The sequence below is a fragment of the Mauremys mutica genome, chromosome 8, assembly GCF_020497125.1.
Source record: "Mauremys mutica isolate MM-2020 ecotype Southern chromosome 8, ASM2049712v1, whole genome shotgun sequence".
In the NCBI taxonomy this organism is placed as follows: Eukaryota; Metazoa; Chordata; order Testudines; family Geoemydidae; genus Mauremys; species Mauremys mutica.
This window is the reverse complement of record NC_059079.1, coordinates 62,191,042-62,213,808: the sequence shown is the minus strand read 5'-3', so window position 1 is coordinate 62,213,808 and position 22,767 is coordinate 62,191,042. Positions and strand designations below refer to the sequence as shown.

Here is a 22,767-nt window from a genome sequence, read left to right as displayed (position 1 = left end):
CCTACCTCACAGTGGCACTTGTGTATTGCAACATGTGGATAAATAAGAAGTGCCATGAGGACCATGTTTCAATTACACCATTGGTAGTATTAAAATCTTTAATGGTCTCAGAACTTAATGAAGATGTGGAACATGTAACAATTATTGGACTGAAAATTATAGTAAGTTCTATACACTCACTTGAAAAATGATTGATGTTTAGATCATTAGTTCTCAATGAGAGTTAGAGAGTATATTTAGGTGATATGCAAAGTATTATTCCTGTAACTTTGTTCTAGATAAAGATGGGTGATTTAACAAATACTAGAAGTTTGTTTTTGTTTTTTTTTTAAATCTAATATATGGGGGGTGGCGCTACGATTTTGTCACGGTCCTCCAAGACTTCAGCCCCGGTGGCTGGGAGCTGCAGAGTCATGCCGCCTCCCACAGCAACAGGGAGCTGTGAGGTACCCCCACCACCTGAGGTAGCAGGCCCCCAAGCTCCCAGCTGCAGCAGGGGGACCCATGCAGCTCCCTGGCCGCCGTGCGGAGGGGCAGAGGAACCCCCACAGCTCTTAACCCCCACGGGTGGTGGGGGCCCAGGAGCTCCCAGCCATCCCACAGCTGCCCAGCCCCTTCCCATTTTAGCATGGATATTTTTAGTAAAAGTCACAAACAGGTCACAGGTAATAAAGAAAAATTCACAGAAGCCCATAATCTGGCCGTTTACTAAAAATATCCATGACAAAAATCTTAGCCTTACTATTAAGTGACAATGGTTTTCAGAGGTTGTTGAGCATATCCACTACTCCTAGAGACATCATTGGGAGCTATGCATTGTCAGCACCTCTGGAAGTCACTTTAAAAACATAACTGAAAGATTTTTTTTGGCCAGCGTTTGAAAGAATATTGCATATACAGGTCTAAAACTACTATAAAATTACTGACATTTCTCCTGTACCTTTTTAGTTATATCCATTCTTATTAATATACTGAAACCAATGAGTAAATCAAAATTAATTTTATTTATATGGTACACAGGCTAAAATAATCTAAATCAGAAATTGTATCAACAAAAAAATGTTCCAACTGTTCAACTAATGGAAGATTTGAGATTAAGGATAACATTTTCAAAAATTATCAAATCCTCTTTTCAAGAGCATCCAAGTTATTTAAGTGCTTTTGAAAATTTTATGCATGGTGACTTTAGAAAGTCTCAACGATCAAGAAAAAAAGACATTGGGCGAAAAAAGCAGATCAAAATGCAGAAAAGAGGCAACAAATAGACAAACTAATATTTAAAAGTTTCAGTCCTGAAGAAATACAAGAACAGAGCCCAGGAGAAATAGAAAATCTAACCAAAGAAACAGGATAAACAAAATGAGATCTGAAGAGAAGCTCTGAGTAACTCGAAAGCCTGTCTTTTAACAACAGAAGAAGTTAGTCGAATAAAAAAAGATTACCTCACACACCTTGTCTCAGGATAAACATAAGTCAGATATAAAACTCAAAAACTAAAAGAGACTTGCACCAAGAAGAGAATGAACAAACAAGTAGGCTGAAAGAATATAACAGAGAAATTAGGCTATCCAAATCTTTAGAGCAGCTACTTAAGTTGATTTTTATGTTCCCAAGGCAGTCTGGCCAAACATTTTAGAAGAGCAGTTTCAATAGAAATGTACAATGAATATCAATCCATGCCATTTTATTTTTAATTCAGTTATCTGCCCAAACATGGACTCATCTTGTACAAACACAAATGAGTGTTCAATACACACCGAGCAGAAACCATGGATTCAAGCTTCCAGAAAGAGACACAGCAACACCAACTGAATTTATGTAGTTCCCCAAACAGGACTTTCCTCTGAGGGCTTCTTTATCGCTGGATGTCACAGGCAGAGCAAGCCAGAGTTTATATAAGAATCCACTCTCCCATCATGATGATCTCAGTAAGACTTGTCTCGAAATCAGATGGAACTTAAGATAATTCAGACTGTGTTCGATATACCTGGAAAATACTACAACCAAGATCTAAGAAGATACCTCCATTCAAACCAAAGCTACCCCAATCCAACATCCTCAGTGTAGTTTCTGCTAAAACTGTAGTTACACTAAAAGCTGAAATTAACCCTCAAACTATTTTATATGAACAAGATAAATTGGTAAACTTACCACTAGAAGAATCAGAACTGAGAAAGATAATGCAGACAGGATGTTGAAGTACATTTTTACCAAAGTTAATCAGTTGACAGCACCAGGGCCTTTCTACAATACTAAATGTGTTCTGAGGTCGTATTTAGAAGCTTCCCACATAAAATGCAATATTTTAAACCCAAACATGAGGATAAATACAATAAGCAGAGTCCAAGTGAAAGCCAGTATAACAGCTAGTTCAGGAAGTCTGAACTCAAAGCATTCTCCTCTTTAATTCAGCAGTTTTTTCATCTCGTGAGGCTGCATAGCTCTCTGCTATCTTTGCCAGAGCTTCATGGTATTTCTCCAAGCCAGCCCTCAGGTTAAGATAGATCTCCTAAGGTGAGAAAGTTAGTCAATCAATGAGGTTCTCCCATCAGCAGTGTTAATGCTGACACCTTACAGAGGATTTAAAAGACAGCAGGGCAGATTTTGGGTGAATCAGAGCTGCGCTCAGTGCTGCTCAGAAGTATCCATGAAACAGGAGGGGAAAGGTAGAGCAGATGAGCACAGGGACGGGAGGGTGATGGGAACTGCCATCTCCTAAAATTCAGAGGAATCAGGCTATCCTACACTCACCTTTCAGCTTTGCCTGCCTCCCCTGACCACAAGCCTTGCACACCACAGAAGGGCCACAGGAGGGGAATTCCCCTCTGCAACAATGCAGTTCTCTCCCCTTCCCAAGCCCACTGATCCTTGTAAGGTTCAGAGGAGAGCACTGATTCAGCAGGCCGCCTATTATCCACACAATTGGGCCTCTCATGCAGTATTATGAAGTCAAAATGTGTTGCTTCATAGCCCCAAAGCATCCCCTTCTCTTCCATCCCGCAGACTAAGGGTCACCTGAGAAGAGCCTAGCTCATATGGACTTTAGCTGGCATACAGCAGGACATCAAGTCTGCATGTGTTGGGAGGAAGGGGTAGGCTCAAGAGCTGGCTAGTTATATCAGAGCTACTTAAATTAGTTCAGGTTGAACCAAACCCAAAACTGAAAATATTTAAACGAATCAAAAAAATCCATTTTAGGTTGAACAAAACAAGTCATTCAATCCAAAACATTTGATTACAGGCATTTTTAAAGAGGAAGAGGTGGTCAAGCCCGCCTTAAAACTTTTGTCGTCACTATGAATTGCCACTATGCATGTCCATTTATAGTCATTGGGCCAAGGAAAGAGCAAGAATGACTGTGGCCTGGTGGTTAAAGGTACTCCAAGGATTTGGTATAACCACGTTCAAGTTCTTGCTCCTATGACTATTTATAAGAAGTGGAACAGATTCAACAGGAGAGACAGACGGACGTTCACACCAGAATATTCCATAGCCTAATGGCGAGTGGGCACTCCTACAATGTGGGCAACCCAAATACAAATCCCTTTTCCACATCAGGCAGCAAAGGGAATTCAGCCTAGGTCTTCCACAGCTCAGGTGAGTGCCCTAAGTACTGAGCTGAAGTTCTGAAAGAACCATCACCTCCCCACCCCGGTTTGTGAATAGTGCCTAAGTGCCAAAGGGTTTTTTGTTGTTTTTTCTTTGGGGGAGGGGGGAAAACTATTTGGCAAATTTATGTCAAATTCACAAAGTTTCTGGTCAGCTGAAACTGCATTTTTTGGCAAATAAAGGGTTTTGCCCAGCTCTCCTCCCCAGTACTTAATAGAGGAGAATTCCTGCTTACCTGTGCTTTCATTTTTTCCTTTTCAGTGTTCTCGTTCAGCAACTGGACTTTTAATCTGACTTGCTGGATTGCCTTGTGAATCGCCGTCACCTTCTCATAGACAGCCCCTCTCTTCTCCTGAACTCTGTTACAATACCTAAAGCAAGAAGGTATGAAATAGTTTGTGCTGAACCAATCACCTCACCCCAAATTAAATATAGACACCAAGATGGATTTCACACTGGATATGAACGTCTAGGAAAGTGATTTTCTAAGTTACAATTAGAACAGTTATTTGCAAGAGTGAAGGAAAAGTTGCATTTGTGGGATAAGTAACATTTATCCATCTAGGTGTACAATTTATCTACATCACACTGACATCAGAAAAGTTGACTCATTCTTAAATCCTAGAGCTATATAGCATCAAGAACAAAACTCAAAGGAGTTAACATAACTTGTCAAACAGAAATTGCCCAATTGACTTCAATGGAGCTACACTAATTTAAACCGGCTGAGGATCTGGCCCTAAGTGTTTTTCTACTGTTGAGTGATGCATTCATCATACTCTAGAGCAGTGGTTCTCAAACTTATTTGATCCTGCCCCCATTCTTTGGGTCTGTAGTCATTTGTAAGCACACACACACAGCCCCACTCATGCCACCAAAGTACATATACTTGTGCCCAGCTCTGAAGGCAGAGTGGAAAGCAGTGGCTGCTGGCCAGATGCCCAGCTCTGAAGGCTGCCCCACGGCAAGCAGCAATGCAGAAGTAAAGGTGGCATGGGATGGCATTGCCACGTTACTTCTCCACTGCTGCTGGCGGCATCGCTGCCTTCAGAGCTGGGCACCCAGACAGCAGCCACAACTCTCCCAAAGCTTCTCATGATCCTGCAGAATACATTTTGTGCCCCCCTGGTTTGAGAACCTCTGCTCTAGAGGCAGCATGGTGTAGTGGGACTGGAATCTTGAATTCAAAGGCCAGCTCAGTCACAGAATTCCTACATGATCTCAACTTTTACTGTGTCTCAGTCTCTCCAACTTTAAAATGGGGTTAATACTGATCCATATCATGAAGATGTGAGAATTAGCTAGTATTATACTTTAAATTGTTTTTGAAGATTAGCTGTCTGAAAATGCAGGGTCTGAAAAAGGATTTGGATAGTTTATGTTTCCATAAAATACTTCAGGATAGATGTAGCTCGGTTTTGCACCAAAGTTGCACCATCACTCATTGAAAGTGTTATGTCTAGACCTGTGTATTTTGTACCATTCTCTACCTGTGGACCTGGCCATAGAATTCAACAAACCACAAAGCTGTGCTGCACAAAATAAAAGTTTTAAAGTATTAAGTCTCTAGCTCTTGGAGATGCACTGGGGGGAGTAGGAGGGGAAGTAAAATGGGCCCAGCCAGTGCCACCCCTCCCCAGCATCCCCCAGGACCCAGAACTGTGCAGGGAAGACCAACCCCACTGCGGGGGCAGTAGGCAGCTGCTTGCTGTCAGATGGGAGGAGGCATTCAAGCTTAACAAATAGTTTTGTCATTTCTGCTCCTACCCACAAGGAAAAGAAAAGATGCATTTTCCTGCTCACCACCAAAAATCCTTCCACTTTCCTGGTTGCCAAAACCCAAAGCCACCTCCCTTCCCTTCTTCGCTGCTAAAGCCCATAATTGTCAAAACACAGGAAACATCTACAAGGCAATTATGTGTTAATGCAAAAATCTACAGCTACACTAAAAATTTAGAAGAGCATTTAATATCATAGACTTTAAGGTCAGAAGGGACCATTATGATCATCTAGTCTGACTTCCTGCATAATGCAGGCCACAGAATCTCACCCACCCAATCCTGTATCAAACCTGTGTCTGAGCCACTGAAGTCTTCAAATCATGGTTTAAATACTTCAAGATGCAGAGAATCTTCCAGCAAATGACCTGTGCTCCACACTGCAGAGGAAGGCAAAAAAACCCCAGGGCTTCTGCCAATCTGCCCTGGAGGAAAATTCCTTCCCAACCCCAAATATGGCGATCAGCTAAACCCTGAGCATGTGGGCAAGACTCACCAGCCAGACACCCAGGAAAGAATTCTCTGTAGTAACTCAGTTCCCACCCCATCTAACATCCCATCACAAGCCATTGGGCATATTTACCGCTAGTAGTCAAAGACAAATTAATTGCCAAAATTAGGCTATCCCATTATACCATCCCCTCCATAAACTTATCAAGCTTTGTCTTATCAAAAGCAAACAATTCTATATTGTGCTGTCTTCATTTTTTATTTAATTAAAAACTTCCATTTACTTTAAGTTACTTCAAAATGTAATAGAGTGATAGAAATCAGGGGGATCTGCCATAAATTCTAGGCCCAGCTTTCTGCAGAGAGCAGAACCCCTTAAGTAGGACCAGAGCACTCAGTTAACTTTCCCCATCTAAATGAAGATGCTTCCTAAACAACACTCCGTTCACTTGGCCAGTAATGTTCTGTATCCCCTTTGACACTATTGAAGACTGGTGTTTAAAATACTATCATGGGCCAGCTCTTCCTAGGTCTTACAGTAGAATCATAGCCCTGTGTTTACAATATTACAGTCTGCCATCATGAAAAAGATTGTGATGTTCCAAGCCCAGCCTTACAACGCGCCTGCAGCATCACGTAGGAAGGAAGATGAGCTGGGAAGCTTTGATCAAATGACACTTTTCCCTTTTGTTTTAGACGTGTCACATCAGGATAATACCCCCCTGAGATACAAGACCCCATTTCCCTGTGGGTCTTGAATGGCTTTGATAATGAGCAAAAGTGGCAAGGGAAATTATGAAAAATTCATGAAAAGCAAATGGGGCTTTGTTGAAGTCTGATGAGTTGGAAAATTATCCCAGTATGACATTTTCTTTAAAAAGATTTAAAAAAATCAAAGCTAAGCATTATAAATTGAATTAGTAATCCACTGAAAGAGTTGCTGTCAACTCACATTGCAATTATTGATCCGAGTCCCCAAGTGCTTGCCTACAGCATTACTGGTCTTCACAGAACTATCCCCCATCACTACCATTTCCATCTATACTACTTGTTACATGCTTGTATCAGGGATGTGCATTTTTGTAAGTGTATATCAGATAAAGTAGCGCCAGGCACAAATGCCAACTCATCCGTACTCAAATACTGTGCGCTTGTACTGCTCAACGTCCTCATGTTTCTTTTTTATCCTTATTTCAGCCGTAGACAGCTTCTCGCGCTTAGCGTTGACCAGTCTCTTTAAGGACATTTCATCTGTCGCGGCATTCTTCAGCTCTGACTGGCCATTCTCAATCTGGTCCTCGAGATTTCTGACCTACAGTATTTTGAAAGAAAGACTGAAAAGCAATTCTATAAAATCAAAGAAATGCAATGTCCCTCTATTGGATATTTGCCAAAATAGAACTTTGCTCTCTCTCATTTTGATAGTCTGAAAACCCAGTTAATTCTTCCTAGAAATTCAACAGTTAAACACACTTTGTAAATATTTAACAGGTCAGGCTTGGTGGATCACATCACGTAGACTTCCAGTAATTACTGCAATATACTACAGTAAATTACACTGCTCTACAGGCAAAATGCTTCTGAAATAAATGTAGTCAAACTTTACTAATTCTGGGTCACTGAGAACGAAAATGATGCTTAAAATTGTTGATTGGCTCTAGTTTTCAAGATATGCTATTGGGTCAGTATATACGACCCTTGACTTGGGAATAGCGGAGGATAAGTGAGTTATAAAGGGAAGGGATCTCAATTTAAACCAGAAATGACTTAAATACATCTTTGACTGGATCTATGAATAAATCTATGACTGGGTTTGGACAGTACTTGCTTTTTAGGCAAAACAATGAATGATGCAATCTGAAGCTGGTATTGCATCATACATGATATGAATTGCATCATGTTATTCCTAGAAGTCATGGATGATGCAATCATAACGAAGCTTACATCACTCTGCTGAACAAATTGCTCTATATCAGCTCTAGAAATCATACAGTGTCGTGCTCTCTTATTTGTCAGTGTTTGATTTTGCAAAGGGACACATTTCTGTTTAGCCAAAGTGAGCAGAGATGCCTCGTACTTGTGTGAACAGTGCAGATAACTTCTGCTATGTTTGTGGTGAAGTGACTTTTGCATCACAAAAGCACAGTATAACCACTATGGTTAAGAAAGCCTATCACCTTTATTTTGGCTGCAAAATTGGAGATCAGGACAAGAGGTGGGCCCCACACATATGCTGCAACACTTGTGCAACAAATCTTCGCCAGTGGTTGAACAGGAAAAGGAAATCTATGCCTTTTGCAGTGCCAATGATTTGATTTGGAGAGAGTCAACAGATCATACCAGCAATTGTTACTTCTGCATGGTGCCTCCAGTTGGGAAAGGTGTGTCAAAGAAGAAAAAGTGGACTGTGCATTATCCAAACATTCCATCAGCTATACGCCCAGTATCCCACGGAGAAGAACTGCCGTTTCCTGATGCACCAGAATCATTCTCACTTGAGTCAGACGAGGAAGAGGATGAAACTTCTGGTCCTGAACCATCAATGTCACAGGACCCATATTTTCTCCCATCCTCCTCCTCTGAACCACACCTCATAACACAAGGTGAGCTGAATGACCTTGTCAGGGATTTGGAACTACCCAAGAGTAAGGCAGAGCTGTTGGGCTCCAGACTACAGCAGTGGAATCTCCTGGCAGGTGATGTTAGGGTTTCCATGTTCCGTGACCGTCAAAAGGATCTTGTCCCATTCTTTTTCATGGAAGGTGATCTTGTAGCCTGCAACAACATCGATGGTGTGATGGCAGCCCTCAACATCGTTCACGATCCAGATGAGTGGAGACTGTTCACTGATTCATCGAAGACGAGTCTTACAGCTGTTTTACTGCATAATGGCAATGTTTTGCCATCAATTCCAGTTGGTCATGCAGTTCATATGAAGGAAACCCATGACAACATGAAAACAACTTTTGAGGTGCATAAACTATGACCAACATCAGTGGCAGCTTTGTGGCGATTTGAAGGTTGTTGCTCTCTTGCTTGGTCTGCAGACTGGATACACAAAGTACTGCTGTTTTCTCTGCGAATGGGATAGTCGTGCAAGAGATTCTCACTACATCAAGAAAGATTGGCCACTCCGACAGTCATTGGAGCCTGGGAGGAAAAGTGTTCAGCAACCACCACTTGTTGAATCAAGGAAGATTTTGTTACCACCCTTACACATCAAGCTGGGTCTGATAAAGAACTTTGTCAAGGCCATTGACAAAACACAAGCAGCTTTCAAGTACCTCCGTGGAAAATTTCCCAGGTTAAGTGAAGCTAAGATAAAGGAAGGTGTCTTTGTTGGTCTCAGATTCGTGAACTTCTTCGAGATGATGCATTTGACCATGCACTGCATGGCAAGGAAAGCCTTCCAGTTAGTGGCAATAAATTTTCTCGGAAACAACAAGGCAGACAACTACAGGTTGTTGGTGGAAAACCTCCTCAAGGCATACAAAAGCCTTGGTTGCAACATGTCACTAAATACATTTTTTGCACTCTCATCTAGATTTTTTTCCATCGAACTGCGCAGCAGTGAGCGACGAGCACGGTGAGCAATTTCACCAGGACATTGCAACAATGGAGAAACTCTATCAGGGCAAATGGAGCCCATCAATGCTTGCAGACTATTGCTGGACAGTGACAAGAGATGCACCATTTAATGAATACAAGAGACAAGCCAAGAAGCACCGAGTAGACACTGAATAGGACTAAACTATGTACATAATAGTTTTTTGCCTTTTGTTTCATAATAAATTTTAGTTAGATAACCCTTTTGCTGATTTTTAAAGTGTTACATAAACAGGACAGGTGAAATATTATCATGTAAAGCAACCATAAACACATGAAAAGACCTAGGTTTACAATTTATGATTAAAACTCTACTATCTACACAATATACATAGACATAAAATGTAAAAACTTAAATATCTTAGAAACAGTAGCCAGTCAGTTGTTTTAATTGTCATATTTGAATTCAGCACATCAAAATACATAATAAATAGCACATTTTATCTCTGAAGCAGACGACTTCTCAAAAATTGTAGACCAGTGTTACATAGGACAAATATTTAAAACTTTACTATGTTTAGCCAAAAGAAGTGAACAGTAAGGTAGCTATTTTTATTTTTACTTACTAAAATACTCTGTCATTCTCCAGAACTGTTAGCCCTAATTAGGAAGGTACCATATATCATGACAAAAAAATTTGTCCAATAAAAAATTGGTTTGTAATACTGATAAAATTAAGGTGCTTGTTAAAATGATCATTGTGGGTACAATGATATTTCCTCCTTTTGGCTTCCATTCTTCCCATACAAAGAACAGTTTAAAATTCAAACTTCCCTCCTCCAAATAAATAACCCTCTAGAAAAAGAGAAGACGGTACATGCTATTTTGGCTTATGTTTCTACGGTAATACATTCTTCCACTATTAAAGATGGCAACAAATTTACAGGAGTTTGTCCTTGTGACCTTAAAAATCAAAATTTTCCCTCCTACCTACAGATGTGCTATGGGAAGTTACTGTACTCAACCCCAACAGTAGCAGCATTTTGATAGTGCTGCTTATAAATAGTTTTGAAGCAGCTTCGGGTCCTTTGGGATAACAGGAACTATTGAAATGGAAGATGATTAAGAAAATAGATACAGTACTGGCTGTTATGTCTAGGTGCTGGAAGGCAGCATGCTTTGCTTTGAAATAGATTCCATTTTAGCAAATATTACTTGTACTGTTGCATAGTGGTTTGTTTTTTCAGATTCATATCCTAAGCAAAAAATAGAGCAACAGGCAGCAGCACTTGCATGAAATTAAAACCCAGTACTTAATTGAGAGCAATTTATTTCTTACATGCAGTTAGAGGGGGACACACAAGTACATAATACAAACCTCTGATGAGATATTGGCCATTCTCTCCACATTTGCTCCTTGGCTTTGCATTTTCTTTTGGTATAATTGCACCTCCGATTGACATGATGGCAGAATCTCAACTAGGTCTCGATAACCTTCATACTTCTCAATAACCTCTTGCTTTACAAAAGAAACAAGAAAAAGCTATTTACTTAAAGAAATGAGTGAAATGTGATTTCTCTTATGTTCTGAAGTAATGCATATTTGCTCTTGTAACTAATCCTTCAATGTCTGGTTGTAAACTGGAATTAAAGAAATGAAGTAACTTCAAAATTGTTGCTGAAAGGAAGTAAATTTTGAGTTTGCCAACAAGATTATGCATCGGAGGAAAAAGCCATTGGCTTGGAAAGGCAGAGATGACACTTAGGTGCTGTACTCAACCAAACCTTCAGATATAAATTTACTTCCTTATCTATTTAATGTGCTACAAGGCCTGTTGGGGAAGAGAATGCAAGTTATACAATGGAAAATTTTATGTCAGTAGAAGTGCAATTATGTTCACAGTCTGAACTAACATTACACAGGGAAGTTTGATTCATCTATGCTTCAGTGAAGCTCACAACTTTCTCTTCAGATTTCACTCTCTGTTTATATGGTTTGTTTTTGAGGTGTGAAGTTATTATCATCTGACTCTAATCAGTCTGTTCACAAGACACACAGACAAACGAACTTCGTGGCTGTAAGATTTGTACTTAAATATACAGTAACTCCTCACTTAAAGTTGTCCCGCTTAACACTGTTTCGTTGTTACGTTGCTGATCAATTAGGGAAAATACTCATTTAAAGTTGTGCAATGCTCCACTCTTACCTTGTTTGGCTACCTGCTTTCTCCACAGCTGGCAACCTCCCTATGGCCCCCAGCGCCTCCCGCCCGCCAGCAGACTCTGCATATCAGCACTTTCCCCCTCCTCCCCCTGCCTGTGGCAATCACCTGGCTTGCAGAGTTTTGTAGGTAGGGGAGGGAGGGGGAACCTGCGCACCTGCTCCTCCCCCCTCCCTGCAGCGAGCAAAGTAAAGGGGGAGAAGAGGCAGCTCAAGGGTGGGGGCTTGGGGGAAGAAGTTGAGTGGGCAGGCTGAAGGTTGAACCCCCCGCCTCTGGTGCTTGCAGAGTAGGGGAAGCTGCCCTGGAAACTAACCCCTCCCCCCCCAGAATTTACATTCATTCTTATGGGGAAATTAGATTCGCTTAACATCGTTTCACTTAAAGTCACTTTTTCAGGAACATAACTACAATGTGAGGAGTTACTGTATACAGTCTAAAACTTCTCTGCCTACTATTTTTACAGGTAACTGAAAAGATAGGTATATAATTGAAGAAGTTAGAGGAACATTTTCCTGTATTTTTCTCCTATTTAGTTTGTGCATTTCACAGATTATATATCTGGGGGGGAGGGGCAGGTTCCAAAGTTGCCCCTGAATTGCCATTTAGTTTCCTCTTGTTTGTCATGAGTCTTCACACATCAGGAGTGGAACATTAAGAATACAAAGAAACAATTAGAAAACCAACAATTGGAAAGGGGACTCAGGGATGCTTAGTTCCTGAAGCTACTATTGCTTTTTTTGCAGCTTACTAAGATTTCAAGTTGATTGTGTACTTAAATTATCTGCTTCCTTTTGATTAACTTCCTCTATTTTAACTGGAGTGAACCTATGTCAGACAATTTTGGAATTAGATTGTTATTTTGGGATAAAGTGTTCCCAGAGAGAGGAAAGCAACCCTCCAGATTCAGAACTACTGAGTGAGAACAGAGGTAACCCTGGAGCACCTGGTCAAGAGGCCAGGGCCTGGGAAGAAGTGTTAAAACAGTGTCAAGATGGTGGATGCAGTCAGCTGGACAGGTTCAAGGGACCCAACATTTCAAAGTTTAGTATTACAGATGGAACAATCATCAATAGCACTACTTGTGATCCCATGCTTAAAGGAGGTGTTCTCCAAATATCAGATGTCTGTTTTCTTTCATCTGAAACTAAATTCTTAAACTCCCTGCTAGTCACCTATTGCTGATCTTTTTTAAAAATGATGCACAAGCAGCTCTCGATATTATGCCAGAAGACAGACTCATATCATTACTCATGTCTTGCCTATCAGAGAGGGAATTTAATAGACTGAAATAAGAACAAAGCAGCCATAATACAGTGACCAAGACTTACCTTGGTTTTCTTGAGTTTCTGGACAGTCTCCTTCATATGTTCTTTGTAATTCTTCAGTTCCTCTGGAGACTCTACAATTTTTGATTTCAGTTGCTCTTGTTCTTCTTTCAAAGTAGCCATTGTCACTTTTAGCTGATTCTAATTAGCAAGACAATTAAAATGTGTGGTTGATATCTCAATTTTACTCAGTTTTAATAATGCTGTAAGAGATTACTTGTCTTTGGATGCTTTAAGTAGAAGGGAGAAGAGACATTTAGTGAGACAGGGTTATGCATTGACCATCTTGTGCAGAACAGCATTTTACTGCTATCTAGCAAGTTGTTCTACATCAGAACATTTTTGTTTTAGTATTTTTCTTTTAAAAAACAAAATTCTATTAAATTATTTTAAGAATGTTACAGTTGCCAAGCAAAGCACACAGGTCAGCAAATGCCAAAGTTAAGGCTGCCTTAATTCTGCTCCCTTTTATATGCGCATTGTGGTACAATTTTGAGTTACATGACTGCATGTTATTTTTGCTGCACTCGTGCTTGCTGCAAACGTTCTTGCCAATGAAATTCACTACCCAAATATTAATGAATAAGAGGTCACAAATACCAGTAGAGCTAAACAGCCAGCTGTATTCACAAGAATATTCATAATTTTTTTCCTCCATTTGCCCAGTTCTAGTCCTGGCCAATATTCTCCTTCTCTGTAAAATAGGTAATATCTAAGGAAGTAAGGGCTACTGCCAAGAATTCAGGGGATGCCCGTTTCCCCCACTCATTCTAGAGTGTTTTCACATTCTTTGAAGACTTAAAGGTGATATAGCTATTCCATCAAGAATTAACTACTTTAAAAGGATGTCACAGTTCTATAGTTAGGCATTCAAATCAGGAATTTCCAAAAGGTAGCATATTCAGCCTTAACTCTATGCTTTTATTTGCATGAAACAATAGTCTTTAGTTATGGGATCATTTATTTCTTTAATACAGTGCAATATAAAGTTGTTCTACAACTTTAGATGCTAGCAATATTTCCACCTTGCATACTTACACAACTTTAAGTGTTATAATAGTCCATTATCTTTTCTGATTTAGGACCAGATGTACTTAACACCTACATATTTTTCTTTCCAAAGAAGAAAGATGGAGGCAAGGCACAACAGGAATAATATATCCCAAGCACCTTACAGGATCAGTAAGAAGGAGCTCAGCTTCATTTGATGTGCATCATACAAAATGGGCATCATACCAACTGCACTATGCATACATAGTGAAATTTTCAAAGGCTCATAATTTGATCAAGTTAAAACCCAATTTTCAAATGTTTAAAGGGACTTTTCCATGAGGGCTTCTTCTGTGCCAAATTTCAACTTTACATCTCCAGCTCTGTCAGTATTATTACAGCAGTTCACAAAGTTGTAAGATTGTTTTTTTATAGCCTCCTCCCCTGCTCTGCACTCTTCACACTCAAACGGCTTTCAACTCAGCTTGCCCAAAGTATCACTTATGGGCAGAGACAAAGCCTGGAAAATTTCAGCCCAAAAGATGAAAATAGAGGTTTGGAATGGAAGCACTTAGGCCTTGGCTACAAACAAAAGTTGTACAGCTTTTACTATACTAGTACAGTTGAAATGTTACAAAACCTCTTGTGTGAGCAAGTATCAGAGGGGTAGCCATGTTAGTCTGGATTTGTAAAAAGCGACAAAAAGAGTCCTGTAGCACCTTATAAACTAACGGATGTATAAGTTTTCGTGGGTGAATACCCACTTCGTCAGATGCATGTGGGGGGCAAAGTTATACCAGTATAAAGATATTTATACCAGTATAGCTACTGCTGTAAAAGAAAGGGAATAAGCTATATTGATATTAGCACCATTATTCCAATATGACTGCATCCACATTAGGGTCTGTACTGGGATAATTATTTTGGTATATAAAAGTCTCATCCTTAACTGAAATAGCTATACTAATGCAAAAATTGTGTTTACACCTGGAGTTCAAAACCTTAGTTACAAGAGCTGGAGTCCCAGATATATCAAAACCAAATTCTATTCTTATCATGCAAGTTTCCATGAAATACAAATATAGAAGTGGTTTTTAAAATGCAATCAAGTTTCGTTATCTGAACCGTTCACACTGCACATAGCTAGCACAAGTCAGGCAGAAAAATCTGATGCTATATTAAAAGAAGCTCCATCACTTACTGCAGGCTACTGTTCAAATCCCATTTAAATTGGCGTTATACTTACCAGACTTCGGGTTCTCTCTGCAACTTCTGCTTTCTTTTGGGAAGTCACTTCTTGCAAGGCTGTCTAATGGAGAATAATTGTTTGGCAGTTAAAAGAGGAGAATTATTAGTATGGCTTCTGGCTTTAAGTTTGAACTTTTACTACAGAGAAGAGACTACTGAAAAAAGCAGTTACCAGCTACCTGCACAGCTATCCCTTCTCAGGGTCTCAACACATGCACCCCACAGGTGTCAGGCTTTGGGTGGAATTCCACAGTTCACCTCTCTTAGACGAGGACCTGTGTTACAGCCCCCTGGGTACGAACCATGACTACTTCAGCAAGTCCAGCTGGGGTTTGGGCCTTGCCATTGATGCATCTGGGAGTGGTTACCACTGATTTATACACAGAGGCCACACAGCCTTCTCAAACAGTATTGCTGAATATTAACAAAACAGCTTTCAGAAACATGATGGGTTACAAACAACAAAAAAGGGAGACCTAACTATATGGATCTTGCCTTTTAACTACTCCTGGCCTAGATGCTTAGGCCCTGCTTAGAGAGAACATGCCTGCCTGCAGTTCCTATTTCTTCCCCCCACCACCCATGTGGGCATGCTGACCACTTTCCCCCTCCCTTTCTATTAGGGGCATCTTTTAACCAGTCAGGGTCTTTTGATCTTTAGTATGTCCCAGTGATAGCCCCAAGGTACTCTTAGCTGATTTGAAGGTGTGTAACTGCTGCTGTCTCATCTCTTAGGGTGTCTACACTGCAATTGAGGAGTAATTGAAGCTTGGGTAAACACACCTGTGCTAGCATTGCTAAAAAAGCAGTGCAGATGTGGCAGCACAGGTTTGAACAGGTAACAAGGACCCTTGGTGTACTTGTACAGCCCTTGCCGCCATAGCTACGCTGCTATTTTTAGCCATGCTAACACAGGTAAAACTAGTACAGGTACATCTACCTGAGCTGCCATCACACCTCAGACTCCACTGCAGACATACCCTTGAGTCCCTATTTCCTGCCCAGGCCAATCCCCAAATCTGGGTTGACTTAACCCTTTCAGTTCAAGTAGGCAGCAACACAAAATTAAATGGGGAAACAGTCTCACAATATTCATTATAATGCAGCAGATATCTCAGTTCTTCACACAGACAATTTGTTTCTGTAATGAAAAACAGACTATATTTCACACACTGCTTCTGATCCCTATGGACCCAGCTGTTAGCTTCATTCCCTCATAGGTACCAGCACAAGTTAATGCTAGAGAGTACCATAGGACTCAGACCAGGATAGGCATAAATACCTTAAATATTTTGACTTTGCTTTTAGTTTTAATCAGATCTCCCCTCAAATTTTCATGGGATAAATCCAAAGAAATAATAAATGCCCCGAATCAGAAGTCATAGTAGCTGTACTTTGTGACAAAACTTCAGAGATGCATATAAATAGGGCATACCGTTTTTTGACGATAGTCCTGGTTTAGTACTTGCTGCAATTCTTGAATATCATCAGACAGCTGCTTGAACTCTGCTTTCTGCTCTACTGGAATCATGCTAAACACAAAGATATGATGTTTGAACTTATTAGTGCACACCAAGTGTCAGTGAGCTCAGGGCTGTGCAGTACAGAGAGAAAGACACTTTTCCTGCCTCAAAGGGTCTTAGGATCAGCTACAGACAGTAACCTGGGTGACCAGTTGAAGACCTAATCTCACATAATTTTTTTTAATCTTGCTTTTGTGGGTTATTGTTGAAAGATTTCATAGCTACAGTATGATTTAAGGAGTGATTTAAGTAAAGAGGGAGCACAAGGAGTGAGAGCTGTAAGTTTAAGAGGAAACACGGAAGAAAGTGCAAAAACAAGAGAGAGAATGATATTGATCTATCTAGATATTTGAATTATAAAATGTAATATTTTTGCAGCAATATAGCTTAAAGTTGTAGACTTAAAGCACAGAGCTAACATCAGACAGGAGACTCTCCCAGTGTGTACTGACAGCAATTCTTGGGTACTGGAAAACTCCTTAGTTTTCAAATTGGTCTTGGAAATTAGAAAAGAAGAACAAGAAGTGGCTATGGATAAGGGAGGAAAAAAAAAAAAAAACAGCGGCACACAGAGGTGGGGAGCTGGACTGATGAGAATGGTTCGGAAAACATGAGTAAAGGAAGCAGCTAACCCCATGCAGGGAGTCAGAAGTAGTCGTGTAATTGTAACTAAGAATTTAGAAATATTAGTCTGAGGCATATTTAAAATAGGATCTTCCATCTTTAACATACTTTTAGTTAGAACAACCTGAATGTGGAACTGGTGACTGGTAATAGAGCAAGTCACTGGTGGGACATCCCACAGAGAGAAAAACTGACCTACAGTCCTTAACGGTAACAACTGATAGTGATAAACTTTAGTACTCTGCCAAAGGAATGGGCATGAGGGAGCCCCATCTGACAGGGTGAAAGCTAACGGAAGGCTGGAGGAGAGGGAAAGTCCATGGAACAGGAGTGCAGACTTGCTTAAATATGCAAAGGGAGTGAGTAAGACAAGGGAGCAAAAAGAATGAGGAATCAAGAGCAGAGAAGTAACACTAGACAAAGAAGTAAAGCTTGACAAAAAGTCTTAAAAAGATACTGAACAGAACACTGAAAACTTGATGCAGGACAACTATTTAACTTTTCTGTGGTGCTTTGCAAATCCTAATCTAATTAACCCTCAACATCTCCTGTGAGGTAGGTAGTAGTATAGTTCCCTTCAAGGTGAGCAGCTGCATATACTGCTAGCTGGTCCCGCAGTGCTCGCTCCTCCAGTAGTGTTCACCAAGAGCTACCAGACAGTGCAGATGCAGAGCAGGCGCTTTGATGTGGCTTCCCTTCCTCTGAATGCTGCAGTTTGAGAGAAAAGCTGACCCTGGTTCAGATAATACAAGCAGCACATACTGATGTATACAATAAATAGAACTATTAGTACAGAAGGTAAATGGAGGCAGGACTGGCAACTTTACACACTACTATAAAAGCTGCCATACTGGGTCAGACCATGGTCCATCTTGCCCAGTATCCTGTCTCCAACAGTGACAGAGCTTCCGGGGGAGTGTACAGAACAGGGCAATTATGGAGGCATCCACCCATCTTCCTCTGCTGGCTTCTGGTAGTCAAAGGGTTAGGGTGACTCCGAGCATGGGATTGCACCCCTGACCATCTTCTCTAATAGCCATTAATGGAACTATGCTCCAAGAACTTATCCAGTTCTTTTTTTAACCCAGTTATACTTTTGGTAATCAGAAGATCACATGGCAATGAGTTCCACAGCTTAGTTGTGCACTGTGTGAAAAAGTACTTCCTCTTGCTGTGTTAAGCCTGCTGCCTATTACTTTCATCAGGTGACCCCTGGTTTGTGTGTCGTATGAAAGGGTAAACACTTCTTACTCACTTTTTCTTCACCATTCAAGATTTTATAGACCTCTATTATAATTCCCTTAGCCATTTATTTTCTAAGATGATCAGACCCAATCTTTTTAGTCTCTCGTCATATGGAAGCTGTTCCATACCTGTGACAATCTTTGTTGCCATTCTCTGAATCTTTTCCAGTTCCACTATATCCTTTTTTAAGATGGGGCAACCAGAACTGGACACAATATTCAAGGTGTGGGCACACCAGGAATTATATAGTGGCATTATGCTACTTGTCTTATTTTCTATTCATTTCCTAACACAGTGAGCCTTTTTGGCCACTGCTGTGCATGGAGCAGTCATTCTCACTGTGACCAAGATCTTTCTTACGTGGTAACAGCTAATTTAGAACCTATCACTGGAGATGTATAGTTGGGATTATTTTTTCCAGTATACATTACTTTGCATTTAATGTTGAATTTCATCTGCCTTACTGTCTCCCAGTCACCAGTTTTATGAGATCCCTCTAACTCCCCACAATCTGCTTTGTACTTAACCTCTTGAATAGTTTTGAATCATCTGCAAACTTTTCCACTTCAACATATTTATTAATTATCTGGAAAAGGGGGTGAACAGTGAACAAGAGGTCAGAATACAGATCCTTGGGGGATTCTGCTGGTCACCTCTCTACATTGTAAAAAATGGACCATTTATTCCTATCCTTTGTCTCCTATCTTTCAAACAGCTACTTCTTGTACTACATTTTGGTTTTCATTTTTATTAATAGATTCACAGATTTAACACCAGAAAGGACCACTGTGATCACCTAATCTGGCCTCCTGAAAACACATGGGCCACAGAATTACACCTTGTAATTCCTGTAGCAAGTCTGTAGCTTGTGGTTGAGCTAGAGCATCTGTATAGTTATTTAAAAACTTCAAGTGATTTAGAATCCACCATACATCCAACTTAGTTACTTGGCCCAATGGTTAATTGCCCTCACTACTAGAAATGTGCACCTTATTTCTAGTATAAATTTGTCTGGTTTCAGGTTCCAGCTATTGATCTTGTCAAGCAGGCAAAGACATAATTAAAGAGCCCGCTATTAGCCATCTTCTCCCCATCTAGATACCTTTAGACCATGATGGAATCACCTCTTTACCTTCTCTTAATTAAGCTAAATACAGTGACAGACATAAGCTCAGTCTAAGGCATATTTTCCAGACCTCAAATCATTCTTATAGCTCTTTTCTGAATCTTTTCCACATCCCATTTTGAAGTGGGGACATGAGAAACGGACACTAGTGTAGTAATGGTCTCATTAAAGCAAAGGTTCTACAAAGAATGCCACTTCCTATTCAATATTCCTCTGCTTATATAGCCAACAGTCATACTGGCCATCAGCCAATGGAAGGTCACATTTAGTTGGTTATCCACCATGAACCCTAAGTTCCGAAAAGGACTTTAAAGTACTTTAAACTATATCCACTGTATATATGCTCTCGAACACAGCATTCTTTCATTCTAATAAAATGGCACTATGTTTCTGAAGTCACTATCTCCCACAATCAATTCTAACAAGACGCTCAGAATATCAAATCTGTAACTCTGAATATGACCCACAAAGGCATTGAAAGTAACCCCCACAACCTCTTAGGGAAACTATTCAAAGAGCAACCACCAGCAAACAGAGAAAGATGCCATGGGAAAAGTTTTATGTTTGCCTGAATTATATTTATGGGCTAACTAATCAAATGCCCATAGGATTGGCACTAGGTACAAGAGAGTCCCGCTGTCCACAGCTATGAAACATTTGACCAACAGGAGAAGGTTGATCAGCTCAGGAGACAGAATTTTCACAGGAGCTGGACCAACTATGGAAAGAAGAAAAACTGATCACCTGCCTCATCAATTTCAGAATTAAATGCAAACTCATCTTTTAACTTTCCCCTCAATTGCTTTACACAGAAAAATAAGTCCATTTAAAAACAACTTAACCAAGCTATTTCAACCACAGCCTGGAAGGACGAAAGATGTTTACTTCTATCTTTAAAATAGATGGCAGATTCTCAGACACTGATGAGGCCATATAATGCCTCGGTTGATTTAGAGAAGTCAGTCAACAGCCACTTTGCTTCTGTTTTAAGACAACAGCTTAATATTCCCAGTTAGATGTCATGTGCATGTGTGTTATAACTGCAAAATGCACAAAGATCAATTACTAGACCCCAGTACTCACTCAAGTTTTTCTAGCTTCACTGCTGCCTCCTGATTTGCTGTCTGCAGTTGCTGTATTTTTTCCAGAGCTGATTTCTGAAAATTAAGTTTAAGTGATTAGTTTACATTATATGGGAGAACAAGCAGATTTATAATCAACCTACATCATGTTCCTCACACAGCCAGGTTGGTCCTACAATCCATGTGCATTTCATAACTGGTTTCTACTGCTAACCTGCCCAGCTGAGATAGTTACTGGTAGTTCTTGGTCTGTACTTCTAGCTTCATAGTTTTCTGCTTAGTGACTGTTACCTCTCACACTCTCCTCAAAGTGAAGGTTTTCCAAGTGTCCAAGTCTTTGCTCCCTGTACTTGAATATTTCACGAGATACTAGAGGGGGCCCCGGTTGCTAGGCCTAAAAACTGACTTGACAATTACCTTGTACTGAAGCCCATATTTTAAAGATTCCAGTATGCATGTTTATTTCCAGAAATATCCAGATACTAAATTTAATGTGCAACAGGAAAGACAAGTATGTTGATAGACAGGTGGTCTAGTTCATACCAAGTTACAAGGACGGATATATCCAAATATTGATTATAACAAACTGCAGTTACGTGGCAACTGGTGTTCTGTAAGATACTGTCACAGAATGGGCTCCTACGCCTACAGAAACCCCCATTCTGCCCTGTAAGAAATGTGACTTTTAAAGTTACTGTTGCACATATTTAGCAGGGGTCCATCTCCAATGTTTGTTACTTTTATCCTGTGCCTTTCAAAGCCAAAGACCCTGTAGGTAAGTGATGAAATCCTGGACGTATATCAGAATCAGCAGAAAAGCTGTACACAGTTCACATACTTTATCTTAGCTCCCAAGGCAGCAAGCATATTAGAAATAACCAAGTCTTGAGCAGAAAGGTGCTCCCCTTTCATTTCTACACCATGGTTTTTTGGAAGCCATTATTAGGCGAAGGCTTTATTGAAAAGATGGGTCTTAGTTTTCAATCTGAATGTGATTAGGTTTGGGCTCAATCTGATCTTCTCTGGCATTAAGTTACATACCCAAGTTCCATCAGCTGAAAGCATCATGTCTTAACTGCCCAAGTCTTATCCTGGGTATCACCAGCTGTTTCATCCCTGTAGAGTGCAACTGTCAAAATATTGCCGACAAGGCAGTCTCTAACAGATGGGCTCTAACCAGTTGTGGCTTCATAGGTTAGCACTCCCACTTCCAATTGGAAATGAAAGAGAAACCAGATGAGTTCATGGAGCACTAGTCAGGTTTTATTGACTAGGATGCAGAGAACTGTGCGCTTCACCAGCTGAATTTATTGGTCAGATTCAATGCCAGGTATAGCAGGTAGAGTACTCTACCTGGAGGTGATCGAAGTGTACATCATCCAACCCAGATCATCCAACAGGAAACAGTGTAATATCCTTCCATCACAATATGTGGTCTAAAACATTGATTCAGTGGTGAGGTAAGAGAATAGGCAAATTCCTAACTTCCCTTTTCTCCCATCACCACTACTGTCTTTCCTAGACTGACCAACCCAGCTTGTCCGTTATACAGCTGTTTATTTCTTCCAGACACTGAGGCATGCTTAAATGGGCTGAAGTTAGATGAAAATAAGAATTGACATGTTTCCTCAGAGTATCACACCAAAGTGTTTCTGAAACTATTTACCAGTGCCTCGTGTTTGATCAGAGCCTATAGCTCAATGGCACAATAAGACTTGCCTGTATTCAGCTGGTATCTGTAGGTGCTGCCTTTCCAACAGTTGGAAAAAATTAAGATTTCTTCCTACCCCGTAAACACTTAAATGTTTTCCCTAATGCATAGGCAGGAGCCACCTGGAATTTTTTTTTTTCCCCCCTCTCTTCAAGATCTGTCTTACAGAAAGACAAAAAGTTGTTACAGTCCCTTTGAAAAAAGTTGTAACACATGGCAGGCTATTGTAATTTCCCAAACAGTACTTACGCTTCTAAACTTCCAGATATAAATAAAATATTAGTTATA

General features: G+C 40.3%; 1 protein-coding gene across 1 annotated transcript in view; it reads right to left on the bottom strand.

The window, feature by feature from the left end:
* Positions 1-1,700: 1,700 nt before the first annotated feature.
* Positions 1,701-22,767, bottom strand: part of NUF2 (NUF2 component of NDC80 kinetochore complex) — a 31,276-nt gene continuing 10,209 nt past the window's right edge. Inside the window, exons 7-14 of the mRNA XM_045025987.1 lie at positions 20,770-20,843; positions 16,604-16,700; positions 15,167-15,229; positions 12,934-13,071; positions 10,762-10,902; positions 6,974-7,149; positions 3,845-3,980; positions 1,701-2,509 (exon numbers count right to left, since the gene is read on the bottom strand). Of these exons, the coding sequence (XP_044881922.1) occupies positions 2,387-2,509; positions 3,845-3,980; positions 6,974-7,149; positions 10,762-10,902; positions 12,934-13,071; positions 15,167-15,229; positions 16,604-16,700; positions 20,770-20,843 (948 nt within the window). The 3' untranslated portion in view covers positions 1,701-2,386. The remainder of the gene's footprint in view (positions 2,510-3,844; positions 3,981-6,973; positions 7,150-10,761; positions 10,903-12,933; positions 13,072-15,166; positions 15,230-16,603; positions 16,701-20,769; positions 20,844-22,767) is intronic.